Genomic DNA, 22,108 nt, shown 5'->3' with positions numbered 1-22,108 from the left:
ATCTGCCCGCAGACTGTCTGGCCAGAGTGGTGCATGCTCTGGTTAACTCCTGCTTGGACTACTGCCATGCGCTCTATGTGGGGCTACCTTTGAAGGTGACCCGGAAACTACAACTAATCCAGAATGCGGCAGCTAGACTGGTGACTGGGAGCGGCCGCTGAGATCATATAACATCGGTCCTGAAAGACCCACATTGGGTCCTAGTCCGTTTCCGAGCACAATTCAAAGTGTTGGTGCTGACCTTGAAAGCCCTTTAAGTCCTGTATACCTGAAGGAGCGTCTCCACCTCCATCATTCTGCCCGGACACTGAGGTCCAGTGCTGAGGGCCTTCTGGCAGTTCCCTCATTGCAAAAAGTGAGGTTACAGGGAACCAGGCAGAGGGCCTTCTCGGTGGTGGCACCTGCCCTGTGGAACACCCTCCCTTCAGATGTCAAAGAGAAAAATAACTAACTGACATTTAGAAGACATCCGAAGGCAGCCCTGTTTAGGGAAGCTTTTAATATTTATTGTATTTTAGTGTTTTGTTGGAAGCCGCCCAGAGTGGCTGGGGAAACCCAGCCAGATAGGTGGGGTATAGATATAGATTAATTATTATTATTATTATTATTATTATTATTATTATTATTATTATACAACTGGCTGCCCCACATGCCCCTAGCCCCGGCCCCCACTTCCATCCGGCCCCCGGAAAAGAACACGGCCCTCAAGTGGGGAACACCGAAAAGGCCCTCCCACCGCCCTAGCCGAGGATCTCCATGAGGTCTTCCCTATCCCAGGAAAATTAACCGGCGACATCAGGGACTGACGTTGGGGCCTTCTGCACACCAAGCAGGTGTCCTCCGCCGCTTTGGCCAAGGGGCTGGCCCCCTCTCCCTGGCCGACACACTCACTTGACGATGCCGTATCCCAGGCTAGCGATGATGACCAGCACCCGGGCCAGCATCCTCTTCACGGCACACAGGACCTCGGCAAATATCACCGCCCCTTGAACTGGAAAGCAGGAGGAGAGAAGGCACCATTTTGAGAGAAGGCAGAGGCTGTGAAAATGTGGGGCAGACCCTGCAGAGAGGAACCAGAAACTTCCTGCAAGGTCCACACCGGGCGTCCCCAACCTGCGGCCCTCCAGATGTTTGGGGACTACAACTCCCATCATCCCTGATGAAGTCTGAAACATCTGGGTGGGGTCCAGCCTGGAGAAGGGTAGTTTAGCCCAGGCATAGGCAAACTCGGCCTCCAAATGTTTTGGGACTACAACTCCCACCATCCCTAACTAACAGGACCAGTGGTCAGGGGATGATGGGAGTTGTAGTCCCAAAACATCTGGAGAGCCGAAGGTTGGGGGTACCTGGTCCACATCATACATTTAAAGCTCCACAGTGCTGCTTTAAACGGTCATGGCGGCTTCACCCAAGGAATCCTGGGAACTCTCTGTGTGTGTGTACAGTCATACCTCAGGTTACAGATGCTTCAGGCTGCCATTTTCGGGTTACAGACGGCCGAAAACCAGAAGGGGTTACTTCCGGGTTTCGCGCATGCGCAGAAGCACCAAATTGCAACCCGCGTGTGCGCAGACACACTGCTGCAGGTTGTGAGCATGCCTTCCGCACGGATCCGTTTGCAACCCAAGTGTCCACTGTATTGCAAAGCAAGTCGCTGTCCGCAAGTCCCCACTGACCTGAGGTCCCTTGGCTCTGGATGCTCTGGAACTCTGCGTAGAAGACGGCCTTCTCTAGCATTCCCAGGAGGATGACCCCGCCAATCCAGAACTGGATGCGAAGGATGTCTCGCCAGTAGCAGGCCAGCAGGACCAGCCAGAGGACCCCGTAAAGCACGTAGACAATGCACATCACCATGTAGAACTACGGGGGGAGGAAAGGGCACAGGAGAGGGATGAGGCTGGAGGAGGAGGAGCAGCAGCAGCAACCAGCTCTGCAGGGACAGCAAAAACAGGGCCCTCCGGACCTTGCTGGACTACAACTCCCATCATCCATGGCGATCGGGCCACACTGGATGCTGGGAACTGTAGTCCCAACACCTGGAAACTGACACAGTATATAGAAATGGGTCAAGACAGGAATCCTGACACAGCGGCAACTACTGGACAGAGGTGTCTTGGCCGCTGTACTCCGCCAGCTTCCAGGCTGGACTACTGCCATGCGCTCTACGTGGGGCTGCCCTTGGAGACGACTCGGAAAATTTGATTGGTCCAAAGCACATCATTGCCCGCCCGGGGTCTCTTTGTTTTGAAACAGCTGTGCTGGTTGTCAGTCTCTCTGAGCTGCCCGTCGGACCCCACACGCAGCATCGCCGAGCCCCACAGGGGGAACCCACGGGGAGGAAAAGAACTCACCACCATCAGAGGCCACTCGGAGGCAGAGATGTACTGGTGGTCTGGATGCTTCATCTGCACGTCCACTGAAAGTTGGAGGGGGAAAGGAGACAGGTGAGCGGAAGGGGCTACGGGAGAGGAAGCACCCAAATTCTGGCACGCTTTTGCCACACAAAAGGTGGCAAACATATACCCTCGGTCCTGGGACAGTTCCAAGCTAAACTGCCAGCACAGCTATTATACGGGGCTCAGATTTGGACAGGCACTCACCTTGGGTCTACGGAAGCTGTCCAGTCAAAGCTCTTCAGGCCAATTTCCTCTGTCCCTCCGTGTCCCAAACACATCATTGCGCCTCGAGGCTAATCTTCCCTTGGTAGAATCATGGATCTGGCGTAGGTCACTCAACTATTGGCTTCGCCTAAACTCAAATCCCCCCAGTCTAATATCCCTCGTGCTACAAGATCCCAAAAGCGCCTGGACTAAAACTGTCTATCAAAAACTTCACTCCTGTGTTTTATCACCACAACAGCCACTCACTGTGGGTTTTAGTCAAGCAAACAGTCTAATTTGTCAGAGCCTAAAAGATATCGAGCATCAGAACAACTTGGCCACAATAAGGAAATTTTGCCCACAGTATGACTATTTTCCACCTTCCCATTTCGACTCTCTGGCACTCTATCTGCAAAACCGAGCAATCCTAAAATATAGACGCGTTTTTACTCTCGCAAGATTGAATGTCTTGCCCTTGGCTGGACTTGAGGGACGATTCCAACAGATTGCACACGAGAAACGCTTATGTCCCTGTGGAGATGGCTGTTGCAAATCGGTGGCGCATGCCCTTGTGGCTTGTACTCTTTATAAAGACTTGAGGAATGAGATTATCACCCCTCTTTTATTGCCCATTCGGGGTTGCCCAGCCACTGCCCCAGTGTCCTTTCTCTTGGCAGATCAAGAGGAGCAGGTGACAGCAAAGGCTGCAAGGTTTTTAGCTGGGCAATCAGAATAAGACCCACTATTTGACCATTGATTCAAAGCCCTAAAAGGTATTTGATATAATTGATGTTTTTATTTCTATTCTTTGTATACTGTATTATATAAATCTGATTTTTTTGACTACTATTTTTAAAAAACCCATTGATTTTTATCCACCCTGCATTATACACAACAGAGCTGGAAAACAAAGCCCATCTCTTCACCCGGGTATCTAACGCCAGGCACAGAGCATCCTGGCTCGTTTCTCGCGCAAAGGCAAACTTTCCCCACCGACTCCAACGCCGCTCCGCTGAACCCTCGCTGCCCACGGAAAAGCTGCGCCATTTCACTCACTTTTGATCTCCCAGTTAGGAGACGGCATCTTGGTGCTGAAGATCCTGAGGATGAAGACATAAGGCCCGTCCTCCCAGGTCACGGCAACCGTCGAAACCTGGAAACAACCCCCCCCCTGGGTCAGCCAAGGTTCTGGCACTGCGGCCAGAATTCATGGAAACTTCGAAGCTGTGCCAAACTTGCACCCACCCCCTCCTTCCTCCCCCCTCCCAGTTCCTTGCTGCTGGATTTGTGGCACAGAGGAAGAAGAACTTAACTTAAAGAAAACAAGAGAGATTATTGTGGACTTTAGGAAATGTAAATTGAATATTCAGCCACTCATTATTGAGGGGAAGTGTGTGGAACAGGTCTCAGTGTTTTGATTTCTGGGAATGGAGTTGAGAGGTGACCTAACCTGGGGAGAAAACAGTAAAGACCTGATGAAGAGAGCACAGCAGAGGTTATATTTTCTGAGAATCCTCCGGAAAAACAATCTCTCAAAGGACCTGTTGATGGCATTTCACCATTGTACTGTGGAGAGTGTATCAACTTATGGTCTGTGTGTATGGTTTGAGAGCTGCAAGGCCAGGGGAAAAACAATGCTGTCCAGGGTTGTAAAGACTGCGGAGAGAATAATTGGGTGCCCTCTTCACACCTTGGATCAAATCTATGCTTCCAGGTGTCATAAGAAAGCTGCAGAGAATAGCGCAGGATAGTGCGCACCCCGGAAATGATCTCTTTCAGCTTCTGCCTTCTGGAAGACGGTACAGGGTTTTAAAGACTAGGACCAGCTGCCTGAGAAACAGTTTCTATCCAAATGCAATTCTGGTTTTAAACGCAGTGGAAGGCAGTCTCTATGGGAGTAAATTGTATTTAATTATGGGGTATCAGAGTTTGTAGGGGGCTAACCAGGCTGGGATAGTTGGGACAGCAGGCTTGTTGGTTTTGAATGTCTGATGTAGATTTTTCAATTTCGTTGTTCTGTATGGGACAATGACAGCAAAGAGTATCGTATCATATCGTATCGTAACAGGAGAAGAGCCTCCTGGATCAGGCCGTTGGCCAATTTAGTCCAGCATCCTGTTCTCACAGCGGCTGACCTGCCACTTCCAGGAAACCTGAAAGCAGGATCTGTGCCTGGCGTGCTCTGGTCCAGGAGGTCACGAAGAGGCTGACATGACTAAACGACTAAACGACAACAACCAACCTCTAACTTCTGCTTCTTTGCCACTGCGCTCTTCGCGGTGCCTTTGTCTTCCTTCTCGCTGGCCGAGGCAGCCGGCTGCGCAACATCCTTGCTCTCCTGTGTGGCTCCAGTTTCCTTCCCCACGGCCTTTTCTTCTGGCTGCCTGGGAGCCTCCCTCTTCTTCACTCCCGACTGGGGCTGCGGGCAAAACGGGAAAATGGGCATCGGCATTGGGAGCGCCAACAAAAGGGCAGCGTCTCTTGGAGGAATCGGTCTACCTCTCGCTCTTGGGAGCCGCTGTGGCTGCAAATTGCAAAGGGTCCCAGGAAGGGGGGGGGAATATCCCTTCTCTCTCTTTTTTATATATAAATTTTTATTAGTTTTAACATACCATTTTCAACAGTAATTAAACATACGTTTACATCTTATTCATTTTTTTTTTTTTACTTCCATTGGTCTTGTCTGAAAATTTTCCAATCTCATCTCTTAGTATACATTTCTTACTTTTCTTATTGCATTTAAAACTCATAACCAATCATCTGTATTCTTTATCCATTTTGTAACACTTCTTGTATTTCTCCTTACAAAACTTCTTGTAGTCCTACTAGCCTAATTTGTTGGTTACAATTGCTCTTCAAGTAGCCTTCTCTCTCTCACCCACTGAAAGAGGGGGTGGCAAGCAAGGGAAACTGCATCTGATACCCAGCAGTTAGCGATTTCGGAGAAAATCAGGCGGAACATCCACAGGGCTGCAGCAAAGCCACCAGCGATATCTGCTGTTATGCCAGGGATAGGGGGGAAACTTTGAGTCTGGCAAGGGAAGGGAAGTTTAGGGAAGTTTTTAATGTTTAATGCTGTATTGTGCTTTTAATATTTGGTTGGAAGCCGTCCAGAGTGTCTGGAGAAACCCAGCCAGATGGGAGGGGTATAAAAAATAATAATACAGTCATAAAGGTAAAGGGACCCCTGACCATTAGGTCCAGTCGTGGCCAACTCTGGGGTTGCGGCGCTCATCTTGCTTTACGGGCCGGGGGAGCTGGCGTACAGCTTCCAGGTCATGTGGCCAGCATGACTAAGCCGCTTCTGGCGAACCAGAGCAGCGCACGGAAACGCCGTTTCCCTTCCCGCTGGAGTGGTACCTATTTATCTACTTGCACTTTGATGTGCTTTCGAACTGCTAGGTTGGCAGGAGCAGGGACATCTCGGATTAAATGTGCTTCAGGTTGAACGCTTTCGGATTGCGCTCCGCGGTGACCCGGAAGTAACAGAACGCGTTACTTCCAGGTTTTGCCGCTCGTGCGTGCGCAGATGGTCAAAATAATGTCATGCGCATGCTCGGAAGTGGCAAATCGCGATCCACACACGCAGATGCGGGTTGCGTTCGCTTCTGGATGCGAACAGGGCTCCAGAACGGATCCCATTCGTATCCAGAGGTACCACTGTATATATATTATTATTATTATTATTATTATTATTATTATTATTATTATTATTATCATTATTATTATTATTATTAATGCTACCCTCCAACTCCCATTTGGGACTCCCCCTCAGGCCACACTCCTCCCCCAGCTCCCCCCCCCCGCCTTGAGAGTTTGTTTTTTCTGGATGGACTGCACCCCTGGAATATACTGATAATAGCTCTGGCTCCCTTGGATGGAGGAGAGAGAGGAGTGTTTGAGTATCCATGGAAACTAGCTTACCCCACAATGGTAAAATTTGCACTGCCCACTTTCCTTCTGGCTTTGCTCGCCCCCCCCCCCCGGCCATGCTGAATGGTACAGAAACACCCTGCCTATTTAGGGAAGAACCATCTGGCCTAGTGGGAAGATCTATCGCACCACTGAATTTCATTTAAGGCTGGCCCGGGGGCGCAGTTAAGAGCAGCACTTGCAGCGCTGAGCGGAAGAAGAGCTTGTGGATCAGGCCTAAGGTCTACCCGATACAGGGCTGCTTGCTTCCAGAAATCCCATAAGGAGAGTAAGCGTCTTCCCCTGCTGTTGCTCTAATAATAATAATAATAATAATAATAATAATAATAATAATTTATTTATTTATACCCCACCCTCCCCAGCCAAGACAGAGCTCAGGGCAGCTAACACCAGGTATAAAAGCAATTGATTGAAATACAGCTTAAAAAACAACATTAAAACATTAAAATGCTGCCTCATTTCAGTGGAAACTCAATCAGAAACCTTTTGGGTGATGAAAACGTCAAGTCTTCACCAAGGCTAACTATCCAGACTGGCCCTACGTGGGACAGAAAAAAGCTAGGGAAATCCCCAAATAGGAGTTCCATCACAGAAGGAGAAAGGAAAAAAAGAGGGGGAGGGAATCAAATTGACTCCAAGCCAAAAGCCAGGCGGAACAACTCTGTCTTACAGGCCCTGCGGAAAGAAATCAGATCCTGCAGGACCCTGATCTCATGAGGCAGAGTTGAAAAGGCCCTGGCTCTGGCAATCTAACTTCCTTAGGGCCTGGGACCACTAGGGTGTTGCTATTTATGGACCTTGAGGCTCTCCATGGGGCATACCAGGAGAGGCGGTCCAGTAAGTACGAGAAAGAACATAAGGAGAGCCTGCAGGATCAGGTCAGTGGCCCTTCTAGTCCAGCATCCTGTCTCCCTTGTGGCAGTGAGTTCCACAGTTTAATGGCCATCCAACCCAACCCCCTCCTTTAAAGCAAGCCTGCAGCCCCTCACTATGTCGTCGGGCAGCAATAACAAGGCCAGGGACTTCTGTCTAGAGTGAGACCACAGTCCCGTTCCCCAGCCCCCCAGTTCCCCGACTCTCCACTGACCGAACTGACCACGCCTTCTTCCTTGAAAGGCTGAAGCTTTTGGGGCTTTGGCAGCTCTGGGAAGTGCAGCTGGAAAAGAAAGGGAGACAGCCGGTTGTTAGCGCCCTGTTCTTTTCTCCCGACGAAAGCCCCCCCCCCCCCGCACGACCCCTCGCCAATTTGCAATTCCGAAGGGAAAACGCACCCCACATCTCCTGATTTGGGGATAAACCCTTGGCTGCAAAACTGGGCCAGATTTCTACCTCTACTTGGCCCAAAGAAAAGCCTCTTTTCCCTCCATGCTCCTCAAGGTTCCTCCCCAAGTAAATAAGAATAATAATAAATTTTATTTATACCCCGCCCTCCCCAGCCAAGGCCGGGCTCAGGGCGGCTAACAACCAATAATAAAAACAAGTTGATTGGAATACAACGTAAAAAACAAGGTTAAATACAACAAAATCATAATCCTAATCCTAATTTATTATTTATACCCCGCCCATCTGGCTGGGTTTCCCCAGCCACTCTGGGCGGCTTCCAACAGAAGACTAAAATACAATAACCTATTAAACATTAAAAGCTTCCCTAAACAGGGCTGCCTTCAGATGTCTTCTAAAAGTCTGGTAGTTGTTGTTCTCTTTGACATCTGGTGGGAGGGCGTTTCACAGGGTGGGTGCCACCACCGAGAAGGCCCTCTGCCTGGTTCCCTGTAACTTGGCTTCTCGCAGGGAGGGAACCGCCAGAAGGCCCTCGGAGCTGGACCTCAGTGTCTGGGCTGAACGATGGGGGTGGAGACATTAAATGATTAAAAGGAAAGAACCAAGGAGGAGCAAAGGGGTCACGATCTTCAGCCCAGAAACCCAAACGTTTGCTGGGTTGCGCAGAGCAAACTGGGCCACGACAACACGTTGCCCGAAAGCCTCTTCCCACATCAGGTTTTCTTTCAAAGTCTTTCCTCCTCCGCCAATCACCTTCATCCCATTAGCGAAGGAGCAGGAACCAGGCTTCTCCGCAGCCCGCCCTGGGCTCCCCCCAAATCTTCCTTCCTTCTGCAGACACAAATCCTCTTCCCTGCTCCGTCCAAAGGCCAGCCCTCCCCAATGCAGCCGTCTTCCCCGTTAAACCGATCTCGCTCCACCCGCCCGCCATTTTGCATTCCCCACCTCATTGAGCTGGCTGCACGGGACCAGGGTCGTGTACCAAATGTACTGGCCGCCTCCGGCGACGCTGGCCTCCGTTTCGTAATGGCTCAGGTACTGGTCCGCCTTGGTTTTCTGAGAGGGCAGAGGAGGAAACTGAGAAACGGGTTGTCGAAAAACTAAAAAACAGACGTGTGAAAAGATTAAGATTTTTTTTGGGGGGGGGGGGAAATATACGATGAATTAAAAAAGGTGATGGAGATAACGTTTACTAAAAAACCAGAGGCATTTCTATTAAGTATTTTAGATAAAGAGATCACCAAAAATCTAAGAGAGGTATTCTTGTATGCAACCGCAGCGGCTCATATACTTGTGGCCAAGGGATGGAAAGACCAGGAGGCTCCAAAAATAACAGATTGGCAAATCAAATTACAGGAATTGGTGGAGACGGCTCAATGGACTAGTAAGCTCAGAGGAATCTCAAAGCAGAAATTTGCAGAAAAATGGGATGGTTATAGAAGATAGGTTCAAAAATACAATAATAGTTTTGACTCCGTGCTAGCATTCGAGTGATAAAGGAACTAAAAGGAGGTGGACAACAATTAAGGATTTATTATGTTTTCAGAATGTATTGGAAAATTTATATAGAAAGGTTTATTGTTTTGTGTACATTCGATTGTAAGATAAAATATCTGCAAAGGGACTTGACAGGAAGTCAAAGCTGAAGAAAAGATTTTGGAAGATAAAAGGGGAAAAAATATTTACTTTCATTATTATCATTTTGTGTGCAGGTGTGGGTGTCTGCACATATGTGTCTTTTTGCATGGAATGTTTGGGAGGAAATAAGACGGTAAATAACAAATAAACTAAATATTGATGTATGTAATTTTTATTTCTTAATTATATTTAGTGGTAGTATGGTTGTATTGTTTTTAGTAACATTAAATCATTAAATAAAAAATATTTTTTTAAAAAACAAAAACTAAAAAACGGTGTTCAGGAGCATTGCTGCCTTCAAGCACAGAGGCAAAGCACAGACGTCCTGGCTAGCAGCCATCGACAGGCTTCTCTTTCACGGATTCGTCAAATGCTCTTTTAAAGCCCCCTATGTTGATGGCGCTCCTGTGGGAGGGAGTTCCGCAGTCTAACTCTGCACCGCCCACAGATATCCCAGAAGCCCCTGGGCTTCTCAGGGACTCTTCAACCCACCCCAGTTCCACCCCACAAGCAAAGAAGGGGCCGGTTGCTCACGTCTATGTAGACCTCGTCGTGGCAGTGGGAGCTGCGGAGGTACCAGGTGATGTTCAGGGACAAATCGGGGGTAACACAGTTCTTTTCCACAACTGCAAAGGGAAAGAAGAATTAGGCGAAGCCTCCAGGAGGGCAGCAAGCGTCTGGCGCTAACCAGGTGTGAAAATGAGCCCTGATCTGCCTTACCTTTGGGGCTAATAATAATAATAATATTTATACCCCGCCCTCCTAGGCCAAAGCCAGGCTCAGGGCTGCTAACACCAATAAAATCACAGAAAAACATAATACAGGGGAAAACAAAAGAAAAAAAACACAATTTAAAATATAGGTTAAAATGCAAATTAAAATGCAGCCTTATTTTAAAAGTCAAAACCATAAGGGGAGGGAAACATAAGGGTCAGACTGAGTCCAAACCATAGGCCAGGCAGAACAGCTCCGTCTTGCAGGCCCTGCAGAAAGATGTCAAATCCCAGAAGGCCCTAGTCTCTTGGGACAGAGCGTTCCACCAAGTCGGGGCCAGTACTGAAAAGGCCCTGGCCCTAGTTGAGACCAATCTAACCACCTTGCGACCTGGGACCTCCAAAATGTTGTCATTTGTGGACCTTAAGGACCTACGGCATTAATTTATTTATCTGTGAATGTATATCTGTGCGCGCGCGCGCACACACACACACACACACACACGTTACTGCCAATGGCACAAAAAAATAACGTGGTGTTGGGACGGCATAAAGCCAACAATAAAAAAACCACCATGAAACAAGTACTGTATACCACAAGTCAGTAAATCAAAGGGAGCTGGATCACTCCTTCGGAGAAAGCCTGGGTGAACTGCAGATTGGAAGGGACCCGCAAAGGTCCTCTAGACCAACCCCTGCAATGAAGGAATTCCAGCTAGAGAATCCATGACAGATGGCCACACAAGCTCTGCTTAACAATCTCCAACGAATGAGAGTTCACCAGCTCCCGAGGGTGTCCATTCCATGGCCAAACAGCTGTTACAGCCACAAATTTCTTCCCCATGTTTAGTCAGAATCACCTTTCCTGCCCTGTGAATTCCCTTTCCACGGAGGCACAGATTGCAGCTATAACAAAGGCGGCATTTTTTCATCTCCGCCAAGCTAAGCAGTTGGCTCCTTGCCTCTCTCGCCCTGACCTGGCCACTGTGATCCACGCGACGGTCACCTCCAGACTGGATTATTGTAACTCGCTCTACGTGGGACTGCCCTTGAGACTGACCCAGAAACTCCAGCGGGTGCAGAATGCTGCAGCGAGACTCCTTACAGGATCCTCACTGTGGGATCACATTCACCCAGTGCTACACCAGCTGCACTGGCTCCCGTGGAGTACAGGATCAGGTTTAAGGTGCTGGTTTTCACCTTTAAAGCCCTATACGGCCTAGGACCCTCGTACCTACAGGACCGCCTCTCCTGGTATGCCCCATGGAGGACCTTATGGTCTTCAAATAAAAACATCCTGAAGGTCCCAGGCCTCAGAGAGGTTAGGCTGGCCTCAACCAGAGCCAGGGCCTTTTTGGCCGTGGCCCCGACTTGGTGGAACGCTCTGTCCCAAGAGACTAGGGCCTTGCGGGACTTGACATCTTTCTGCAGGGCCTGCAAGGCGGAGCTGTTCCACCAGGCCTTTGGCCAAGGCACAGCCTGACCCCCTCTCTCTTTCTGTAAACCTCACAGAACTCTAGCCCAATGGTTGCCATTAATTTGATTCAGACTTGATTTTAGAATGCATTTCAATTAATTGACTGTGATTTTATGTAAACTGTGTTACTTTTGTTGTTGTTAGCCGCTCGAGCCCGGCTTCAGCTGAGGAGGGCGGGATACAAATAAATTCTTCTTCTTCTTCTTCTTCTTCTTCTTCTTCTTCTTCTTCTTCTTCTTCTTCTTCTTCTTCTTCTTCTTCTTCATTGGTTCGGGTCCGACCCTCCGGAGCAGCAGAAGAGAAGCTTGCTCCATCTTCCAGATGACAAATAACCTCTCGGTCGTCTCTTCTCCAGGCTAAACAGACCCAGCTCCTTCGACTGTTCCTCATCAGGCTTGGTTTCCAGACCCTCGGTCCTCTTGGCCGCCCCCCTCTGCACGCCTTCCAGCTTGTCAATATCTTTCTGAAATTGTAGTGCCCAGAACTGGACACAGGACACCAGGCAGGATCTGACCAAGCCAGAATAGAGCAGTACTATGACTTCCTTTGATCTGGACACTAGACTTCTGTTGATGCAGCCTAGAAGAGCACTACCTTTTTTATAGCTGCATCACACTGTTAAGCTAAAACCCCTAGATCAGCGGTTCTCAACCTGTGGGTCCCCAGATGTTGTTGGACTACGACTCCCATCATCCCTGAGCTCTGGCCTTGCTAGCTAGGGATGATGGGAATTGTAGTCCAACAACATCTGGGGACCCACAGCTTGAGAAAGGCTGCCCTAGATCCTTTTTGCATGCACTGCTGTCAAGCCAGGTTTCCCTCCATCCTATATCTGAATTGGAGGCCTAAATGCCAGTATTGTTGGTGCACCCTAGAGGAGCCACCACAGTAAAGGCCCTGGCCTTAGTGGGAAATAAGACGAACCCTAGGAGCGTATCGTACTACTAAAGCATCTCTCCTGAGGATGGAAGTTTCTCAACAGGAGTGGGACACAAGGTAAGTCTTTGCACAGGTGAGATGGTTCCACTTTATAACAGCACCGGAACTTACATTTGAGGATAATCTGGGTGTCCTTAAACATCGTTTTGGGTAAGACAAACAAGTTCTTCGTTTGGTTCTGAAAAAGAAGAGGAGCAAAAATGGATGGATTAGAGACACCCTCGATGGAGCTCGTTCCTCCCCAAAATAGTTTCAGGCCCCCACGCAGGGACGTCTCCTCCGGTTCTGAATTGCAAAGAAAACAACCACGTAGCCTCAGCAGAGCGGCAACTTGAAAGTGGAAAATTTCAGCCTGCTCCTAGGGAGAAAGAGATGCCGAGCGGCGAGGAAACACGAGCAGCCTTGTGTTCCAGGCTGTGGGTTAAATTTCCAAAGAATGCAAGCTCAGAAGGCAGGAATGAAAGCCAGGGCGAAGTCACAGGCCAGACAGGAAGCCGCTGGGCAGTTTGGGGCAGGTCACTACCCTCAGTCTTCCCTGTCTGCATTATGGGGATAATACTGACAGCAGAGGACTGAGATGAGAACAGTGCAACACCCAAAATGCACCATATAATGTTCGATAAGCATTGCAGCAGGGTGGGAGGTGGGAGAGAGGCAGCTTGTGGGACCAGCAGGTGAGGCAACACATATCTCCTCCCTCCCACAACTGCTGCAGATCCTAAACCACAACCTGAGGACCATCTATCCCACACACAGAAAGAGTTGCCTGATGTTTAGCTGTAAACATAAGGGCCCTCGTATCTATGGGACCGCCTCTCCTGGTCTGCCCCGCAGAGGACCTTAAGGCCCATGAATAACCATAGTTTAGAGGTCCAGGGCCCTAAGGAAGTCAGACTATCCTCCACCAGGGCCAGGGCCTTCTCAGTGGTGGCTCCGACCAGGTGGAATGCTCTGTCCCATGAGACCAGGGCCCTTCAGGATTTAACTTCCTTCCGCTGGGCCTGTAAGACAGAGCTATTCCACCTGGCCTTTAATTTGAATTCAGCCTGATCTTTTATTTCCCTTCTCTTCCCTCCCCCTCCCCTTTTATGAAAATCACCCGCTCTGAGACCCCTCAGCTAATTCTCCCCTGGTCTCCTCGCTGGCCCAAGTAGGACCAATTCAGCCAGCTAGACCTGATGATTATCTAATTGATTTTTTATTTTTATTTTTATTCATGTTTTTATACTGTATTTTATGCTGCTTTTATAATTAAGTGTTTTAAATTTGTTGTTAGCCGCCCTGAGCCTGGTTTTCTGAACCGGGAAGGGCGGGGTATAAATAAAAATTAATTATTGTTATTTATCCTTAATGCCCCTCTCTGTTGTCTCAGCCCCACACATTTCTCCTCTTAGCTAAGGGTATGAAACTGCTTTATACAGAGTCAGATTATAAGTCCATCAAAGTTCCAGCTGATCTGCACTACAACTCCCATCATCCCTGCCCATTTGTCCATGCCGGCAGGGGCTGATGGGAGTCGGGAATCCAAAACTCTGGGAGGCCACAAAGCTGGGGGGGGGGGGGGAGAGGCTGATCTGGCACAATAATACTCCGGCAGAGAGAGAAGTATTTCCTAACCCAGAGATGCTCAGGGCAGAAACTCGGGTTGTTTTCTGTGTTCAAAGCTTGCGCCCTGAGACTAAACTCTGGGCTTATTTTGGGACATCCTGCGTCTGCCAGCCGTTATTTCCTCTAGCAAAGAAGCAGGGCTGGAAGCAAAAGCCACAAACTTGGAACAGCTGCCCCACGGCTGCCCTCCCTAGTTGCAGACACAACTGGCGGTCGACCCATTGCAAACTCCTCTGCATGGACTGGAACTCCAGCAGGTGAACTAGGCTTTACTCGCGAGGCAGACTGAAGGCACCTGATCTGCCTTTGCTCTCCGCAAGTCAGGGAAACACATTCAATTGCCCTGAATTAACCTGCTGCACTCCAGATGTTTTGGGCAGATGTTTGGCTGAAGTCTGAAACATCTGGGTGGGGTCCAGCCTGGAGAAGGGTAGTTTAGACCAGGCATAGGCAAACTCGGCCCTCCAAATGTTTTGGGACTACAACTTCCACCATCCCTAGCTAGCAGGACCAGTGGTCAGGGATGATGGGAGTTGTAGTCCCAAAACATCTGGAGGGCCGAAGGTTGGGGGTTCCTGGTCCACACCATACATTCCTGTTTAGGGAAGCTTTTAATGTTTAATAGTTTATTGTATTTTAGTGTTTTGTTGGAAGCCGCCCAGAGTGGCTGGGGAAACCCAGCCAGATGGGCATGGTATAAATAAATTATTATTATTAATTATTATTATTATTTATTATTATTAGCTCCATGGTGCTGCTTTAAACGGTCATGGCGGATTCCCCCAAGGGAACTGCAGTTTTCTCTACTTTGTTAGCCCAAAGGTTTAGACCAACATGGGCGGAATTCACCTGCTACCCAAATCAGCAATGCAACCTGTTTGCCGAGGTACACGAATATTAACTCGGGGGCAAACATTCCACGGGGCTTTATTGTCCCCGAGAACAAAAAAGAAGCCTGCAGTCTCAAAGGGCAGCCTTTATCTTGCACCTGGGAAACGCAGTTACAGAAAAACACCTGGCCCAGGACACAGGACTGTGGGCGAGGTTTATGAGCCTGAAGAACGGGGAAAGTAGGCCACAGGAAGCGCATGCATGCGCCCTTCGCCGTCTGCAGCGCCACCGAAAAAAGAAATTGAGGGTGGTGGTTTGGGGTGGGTGGGTTGCGTGCTCAGGAAATGAAGAACTAGGTCTCCCCACTTTCTCACATTCAGAGGTAAGATCAGGACTTGCGGTGAGAACGTGAAAGCATTTCCCGCTAGATGCCGCCTCCGCCTGTTAATAAACACTCAGTGTGATTGATTTCTCAAGCGCTCCTTCCATCCTGCCCACAGCCAGCGGCTTTCAGTTAGGGGCGGCTTGTAAATAGAGGCAGACTTCCTTGTTCATAGATCATGGGTAGGCAAACTAAGGCCCGGGGGCTGGATCCGGCCCAATCGCCTTCTCAATCCGGCCCGTGGACAGTCCGGGAATCAGCGTGTTTCTACATGAGTAGAATGTGCCCTTTTATTTAAAATGAATCTCTGGGTTATTTGTGGGGCATAGGAATTCATTCATTTCCCCCCCCCCCCAAAATACAGTCATACCTCGGGTTACAGACGCTTCAGGTTGCGTGTTTTCGGGTTGCGCACCGCACCAAACTCAGAAGTACCAGAACAGGTTATTTCCAGGTTTTGGCACTCGTGCATGCACGGAAGCACTAAATTGCACTTTGCGCATGCGCAGAAGCGCCAAATTGCGACCCACACGTGCGCAGACATGGCGTTGCGGTTTGCGAACGTGCCACCTGCACGGATCACGTTCGTAACCCAAGCGTCCACTGTATAGTCCGGCCCCCCACAAGGTCCGAGGGACAGCGGACCGGCCCCCTGCTGAAAAAGTTTGCTGACCTCTCTCACAGATGGTATAAACTGCCCGTTCCCATCCCTGAAACAATACCAAAGACTTTTGGATCTTTTTCTTGCTCAAGGAAGCTCACCCCCCCATCTTGCTACCCACCTTAAAATACCTCTGCCTTCTATGGAATGTGATCCTTTAAGACCCAAAGGAGAGGTGCGGACTTTTCTTACCTCCTCCCCTCTTCCAACCTGCCATGCCCAACTTTTCCCCAAACATGCACAACACCCCCCCCCAAAAAAAACCCAGTGTCCGTAACAGGATTCAGAAATGGTTCACTCCTAGATCTGTTAGCCCAGTGCACACAGAGGGAAAAGTCTTCACCTGCTCCATTGGGGTGAATGGCAACCACTACTATCACCCATGTAAGTAGACCTGGTGCCTTCAATGACATGGACCAGGCATAGGCAAACTCCGGCCCTCCAGATGTTTGGGACTACAAGTCCCATCATCCCTGACCACTGGTCCTATTAGCTAGGGATGATGGGAGTTGTAGTCCCAAAACAGCTGGAGGGCCAGAGTTTGTCTATGCCTGACATGGACAAAGTGAGGAGATTAAGAATCAATTTGATTCCTTCCCCCTCTTCCTTCTTTCTTTTTCCCTTTTTCCTCCTGTAATGAAACTCCTATTTGGGGACTTCCCTGGCTTTTTTCTGCCCCATGTAGGACCAGTCTGGATAGTTAGCCTTGGTGAAGACTTGACGTTTTTATCCCCAAAAAAGTTTTTGATTGAGTTTCCACTGAAAGGAGGCTGCATTTTAATGTTTTGATGTTGTTTTTTAATCTTGTTTTTTAAGCCGTATTTCAATCAATTGCTTTTATATTTGGTGTTAGCCGCTCTGAGCCCTGTCTTGGCTAGGGAGGGCGGGGTATAAATAAAATTTATTATTATTATTATTATTATTATTATTATTATTATTATTATTATTATATAACGGACAGGAGCAGGACAAGGGAGGGGATCACAAGATCACTAGCAGGGATCTGCCGCTGAATGTAGGTCAGCAGCAAGGCCTGCAGGGGCCATTATTCTCATTATTATCCCCCCATACATTTGGGGCACCTGGTCCAGACTCTGCTCTGCTCCTCTCCTAACGGCCTCTGAGGATCAGGCCTGCTCTGGTTTGGCTTCTTGGTCACACCGCAGCGTGACAAGCGGTTGAGGATGGGCTGCCTGGTTATTCTGAGGAATTTTAATTCAAACACACACATTGGAGTATAACTAAGTTGTTGTTATTATTAATATTATTATTATTATTATTGGGGTGCCATTCACGACAAGGCTGGCTATTTTCCTCTCCAAGGCCATTATGCTATATTACGATTTATTAAGTTTCTGAGCCAACTCTTCATCTGAGGAGTACAGGATGGTTCACCATATAAAAACACAAAAATAAGTACCAACAAAAACAAGAACCCCATGTTATTATAGTAACATTAATATCAACAAGCCCTTTATTAATTACACTATATTATACCACTCTGTAGTAATTGTAATATACTGACTACATGATTATTGACTATATTGCACTGACTATATCATATTACTTATGCATTGAATTGTATTAATTGCATATTACATTATTTACACATTAACCCTTATTAATTATACTATATTATGCCACATTGTATTAATTATAATATATTGACTACATGATTATTGACTATATTACAATGACTATATCATATCACTTACATATTTATTTGTATTGATTGCATATTAACCCTTATTAATTACACTATATTGACTATATCATATTGGCTATACTGTATTAAACTGCATTAATTGCTTATTCTATTAATGACGCATTAACCCTTATTAAGTATACTATATTATGCCACACTATGTATTCATTATGCTATATTGACTATACCGTCTTAAACTGCATGAATTGCCTATTATACTAACATTAACCCTTATTAATTATACTATATTATGCCACACTATGTATTAATTGCGCTATATTGACTATATCATATTGCTTACGTATTAAACTGCATTAATTGCCTATTATACTAACATTAACCCTTATTAATTATACTATATTATGCCACACTATGTATTAATTGCACTATATTGACTATATCATATTGGCTATACTGTATTAAACTGCATTAATAGCCTATTCTATTAATGACACATTAACTCTTATTAAGTATACTATATTATGCCACACTATGTATTAATTACGCTATATTGACTAGAACTGTATGAAATTGCATGAATTGCCCATTCTACTAACATTAACCCTTATTAATTATATTATATTATGCCCCACTATGTATTAATTGCACTATATTGACTATATCATATTGGCTATACTGTATTAAACTGCATGAATTGCCTATTCTATTAATGACACATTAACCCTTATTAAGTATACTATATTATGCCCCACTATGTATTCATGATGCTACATTGACTCTCCCGTCTGAAACTGCCTGCATTGCCCATTCTACTAACACGGACCCTTTTTCACTGCCCCGTCTCCTGGCTCCCCCTCCCCGCCCCGTTAACCCCTTCCCCGCCACTCACCCCGCGGGCCTGGAGGCTCCATCGCCCGGGCTGGGAGGCGGCCCCCGCGGCGGGGCGAGGCGCCAGGGCGGCCCCAAAGGCCAGCAGCAGCGCCAGCCGGAGCAGCGGGAGCCGCGGCCCCCAGCAGCGCGCCAGGCGCCCACCCGACGCCATCCTCTTCCGGAACCGGGCGTCACGTGGCGAGGCGGGGCGGGGCCTCGGGAGGGAGGGCGGGGCCGGGAAGGGGCGGGCGAGGGGCGGGGCGAGAAGGAGGAGGCTCCTCCTCCCTGGGTTAGGGAGCGGGGGGAAAGAGGCCGGCCCGGGAAGGAACGAAGAGGGAGCCCGGGAGGGAGAGAGATAGAAAGAAAGAAAGAATTGGGGAGAGGGAGAGAAACCAGTGCTGGAATTTCCTACAAGCTGTTGTGTATTGAGTCAAGGATTTTATATCTGTATTACTATTGTCTGTATACGGTATAGTCAATATAGCATAATTAATACATAGTGGGGCATAATATAGTATAATTAATAAGGGTTAATGTGTCATTAATAGAATAGGCAATTCATGCAGTTTAATACAGTATAGCCAATATGATATAGTCAATATAGTGCAATTAATACATAGTGTGGCATAATATAGCATAATTAATAAGGGTTAATTTGCATTAGGGTAAAGTAACTGCCTTTTGGTTCCAGAGGGTACAGCTACTATTGGTTCATTGAAGCTGCTGTATTTGGATCCTCTGTCTTATTGGTTTCCTCCAAAAGGCAGGACTGTGATTGCCTGACATTGTTCCCTCCAAAATGTATCCTTTCTAGCTAGTTCCCTGTCTCTTTAAATGTAGCTCTCCCCTCCTCAGTTCTCAGTCTTGTTTGCTTTAATAAAGAAGCGTTACTACAGAACTGTCTCCAGCATATTATGTCAAGAGAGCTGAAATCACAAACCCCACGTCACAACACAAGCTAAACAAGCTCTAGCTTAGGCCCCCCTCTCTTGGGGGCCCCCAAAAAATTTAAAGGACAAAAAACTGGATGTACATTTCCAAAATATACATATAATATTAAGTTACAGATAGGTAGCCGTGTTGGTCTGCCATAGTCAAAACAAAAAATTTTTTTCCCTTCCAGTAGCACCTTAAAGACCAACTAAGTTAGTGTTAATATAATATTAAGTTTGTTATGAGTAAAAATCATTTTAAGTTAGATCTTTATTCTTCTTCTTCTTCTTAGTAATAATAATAATAATAATAATTTTACTTCTATACCAAGCTGTGGGACGCAGGTGGTGTTGTGGGTCAAACCACAGAGCCTAGGACTTGCTGATCAGAAGGTCGGCGGTTCGAATCCCCGCAACGGGGTGAGCTCCCGTTGCTCGGTCCCTGCTCCTGCCAACCTAGCAGTTCAAAAGCATGCCAGCGCAAGCAGATAAATAGGTACCACTCCGGCGGGAAGGTAAACAGCGTTTCCATGCACTGCTCTGGTTCGCCAGAAGCGGCTTAGTCATGCTGGCCACATGATCCGGAAGCTGTCTGCGGACAAACGCCGGCTCCCTCGGCTCCCTCAGCCATTAATAATAATAATAATAATTTATTATTTATACCCCACCCATCTGGCTGGGTTTCCCCAGCCACTCTGGGCGGCTTCCAACAGAATATTAAAATACAATAATCTATTAAAACATTAAAAGCTTCCCTAAAGAGGGCTGCCTTCAGATGCCTTCTAAAAGTCTGGTAGTTGTTGTTCTCTTTGACATCTGGTGGGAGGGTGTTCCACAGGGCGGGTGCCACCACCGAGAAGTCCTTGTTCCCTGTAACTTGGGTTCTCGCAGTGTAACTTGACTTCTTGCAGTAAAGCGAGATGAGTGCTGCAACCCCAGAGTCGTCCGCGAGTGGACCTAACGGTCAGGGGTCCTTTACCTTTACCTTTATATCAACCTATACCCGAAGGTCATTTCACTACTGTATTAATATACTTCTTTTTAATTGTATTTCACTATTAATATACTTCTTCTTAATTGTATTTCAGTCCAACAATTACTTTGATAAAACACATATTTTGTGATGTGCAAACGGCTTTAGATACCTATGAGGTCCATAAATTACCATCTAGCATCTATTCAACACAAAAAACAGCAGCAATCTGTTGTTGACAAAGGACAGCTGGACATAGAAAGGTGGTCAGGGATGATGGGAATTGTAGTCCCAAAACATCGGGAGGGTCGAGATTGACTATGCCTGATTAAGAGCAATCCCTTCTTGTCTAAACTCTCCTGCACCGGGTCACCAACTGGCTTCCCGGGCCCTTGTGAAACCGTGTAACATTTAAGCCACTTAAAAACAACCTGGCAACTTTGTGTAACTATGTATAAAACTCCATTGAAAGTAAATTACAGTAAAAAGAAACATGACAATTGTTATGTTATTTGGCATGGTTTTATTGCTCATACGAAGAATGAAGCACATGGAAAGGACAGACCTGCAGCATGCTTGTACAACTTTGTCTTATCGTGTGATAAAGTAGAGAGAGAAATAACAATGAAATAACTGCAATAATAGGAAACTGGTTTATTACGATTGACCCAATTCAAATCTGAAGTGGGTTTCTCCAAGCATGTGCAGAAATTCCTTATGATGCCTCATTGCCCTGTTTCAGATAGGTATCTGTGTCGGTCGGAAGCAGTCGAAATAAAATAATAATAATAATAATAATAATAATAATAATAAATTATCCAGTAGCACCTTAGAGACCAACTAAGCTTGCTCTGGGTATAAGCTTTCGTGTGCAGGCACACTTCTTCAGAACGCTTATACGCAGAACAAACTTAGTTGGTCTCTAAGGTGCTACTGGACAATTTTTTTAATTTTTTAATTTATTTCATTGTTCTGCATTTCATTGATTTTTTAAAAAAATTGTTTTAAAGTCATACTTTTTGCATTTTGAGTTGCCTTTGTATTTACAATTGCACCAAAAGTTCAATAAAAAATAATTGGGCAGGGGGTTGCAGAGCCAGGCAGAGGCCCTGGCCAGGTAGAAAATGTGCCCCCCCCTTTTACCCTGGGGTTAACTGAAGTCTTATAAATAAGTAAGTATATAAATAATTTTCACCAAAGTTACGCTGACAAATAATTTTATTTCAAGGTTTGAACTGTATCTGCATATAAAGACAAATTGGAAAATATAGATACACAATAGTGCTTTTAAAAATACATAGGGAAAAGGATTGTTTTAAGTATTTACATTTAAAATTGCTTTCAAGCTCAACGTAAAAAAAAACAACACGAAGATCATGGCCACTGGTCCCATCACCTCCTGGCAAATAGAAGGGGAAGAAATGGAGGCAGTGAGAGATTTTATTTTCTTGGGCTCCATGGTCACTGCAGATGGTGACAGCAGTCACGAAATTAAAAGACGCCTGCTCCTTGGGAGAAAGGCAATGACAAACCTAGACAGCATCTTAAAAAGCAGAGACATCACCTTGCCAACAAAGGTCCATATAGTAAAAGCTATGGTTTTC

The 22,108-nt window shown here is 46.9% G+C and overlaps 1 protein-coding gene and 1 long non-coding RNA gene across 6 annotated transcripts in view; both read right to left on the bottom strand.

Annotated features, from left to right (window-relative positions):
• Nucleotides 1–18,788, bottom strand: part of LOC310768688 (transmembrane protein 87A-like) — a gene marked incomplete at its 5' end in the record, with an annotated part of 32,496 nt that extends 13,708 nt beyond the window's left edge. For 4 of the 5 annotated variants that reach the window (XM_083627323.1, XM_083627325.1, XM_083627324.1 and 1 more), the window contains 10 exons: nt 892–991; nt 1,677–1,860; nt 2,352–2,416; nt 3,657–3,753; nt 4,843–5,019; nt 7,621–7,689; nt 8,760–8,870; nt 9,987–10,078; nt 12,693–12,759; nt 18,619–18,771. In XM_083627323.1, coding sequence (XP_083483449.1) covers nt 892–991; nt 1,677–1,860; nt 2,352–2,416; nt 3,657–3,753; nt 4,843–5,019; nt 7,621–7,689; nt 8,760–8,870; nt 9,987–10,078; nt 12,693–12,759; nt 18,619–18,771 — 1,115 coding nt within the window. Of the gene's footprint in view, nt 1–891; nt 992–1,676; nt 1,861–2,351; nt 2,417–3,656; nt 3,754–4,842; nt 5,020–7,620; nt 7,690–8,759; nt 8,871–9,986; nt 10,079–12,692; nt 12,760–18,618 lie in introns of all 5 variants that reach the window. The other variant, XM_083627327.1, reaches the window with a different exon arrangement.
• The window catches only part of LOC310769202, a 159,198-nt gene that overhangs the window by 69,077 nt on the left and 68,013 nt on the right, over nt 1–22,108 (bottom strand). The window lies entirely within an intron of this gene.

Source organism: Podarcis filfolensis, assembly GCF_964270895.1.
Source record: "Podarcis filfolensis genome assembly, chromosome: 8".
In the NCBI taxonomy this organism is placed as follows: domain Eukaryota; kingdom Metazoa; phylum Chordata; class Lepidosauria; order Squamata; family Lacertidae; genus Podarcis; species Podarcis filfolensis.
Note: the sequence above shows the minus strand (reverse complement) of the source record. Positions and strands in the feature narration are given on the sequence as shown.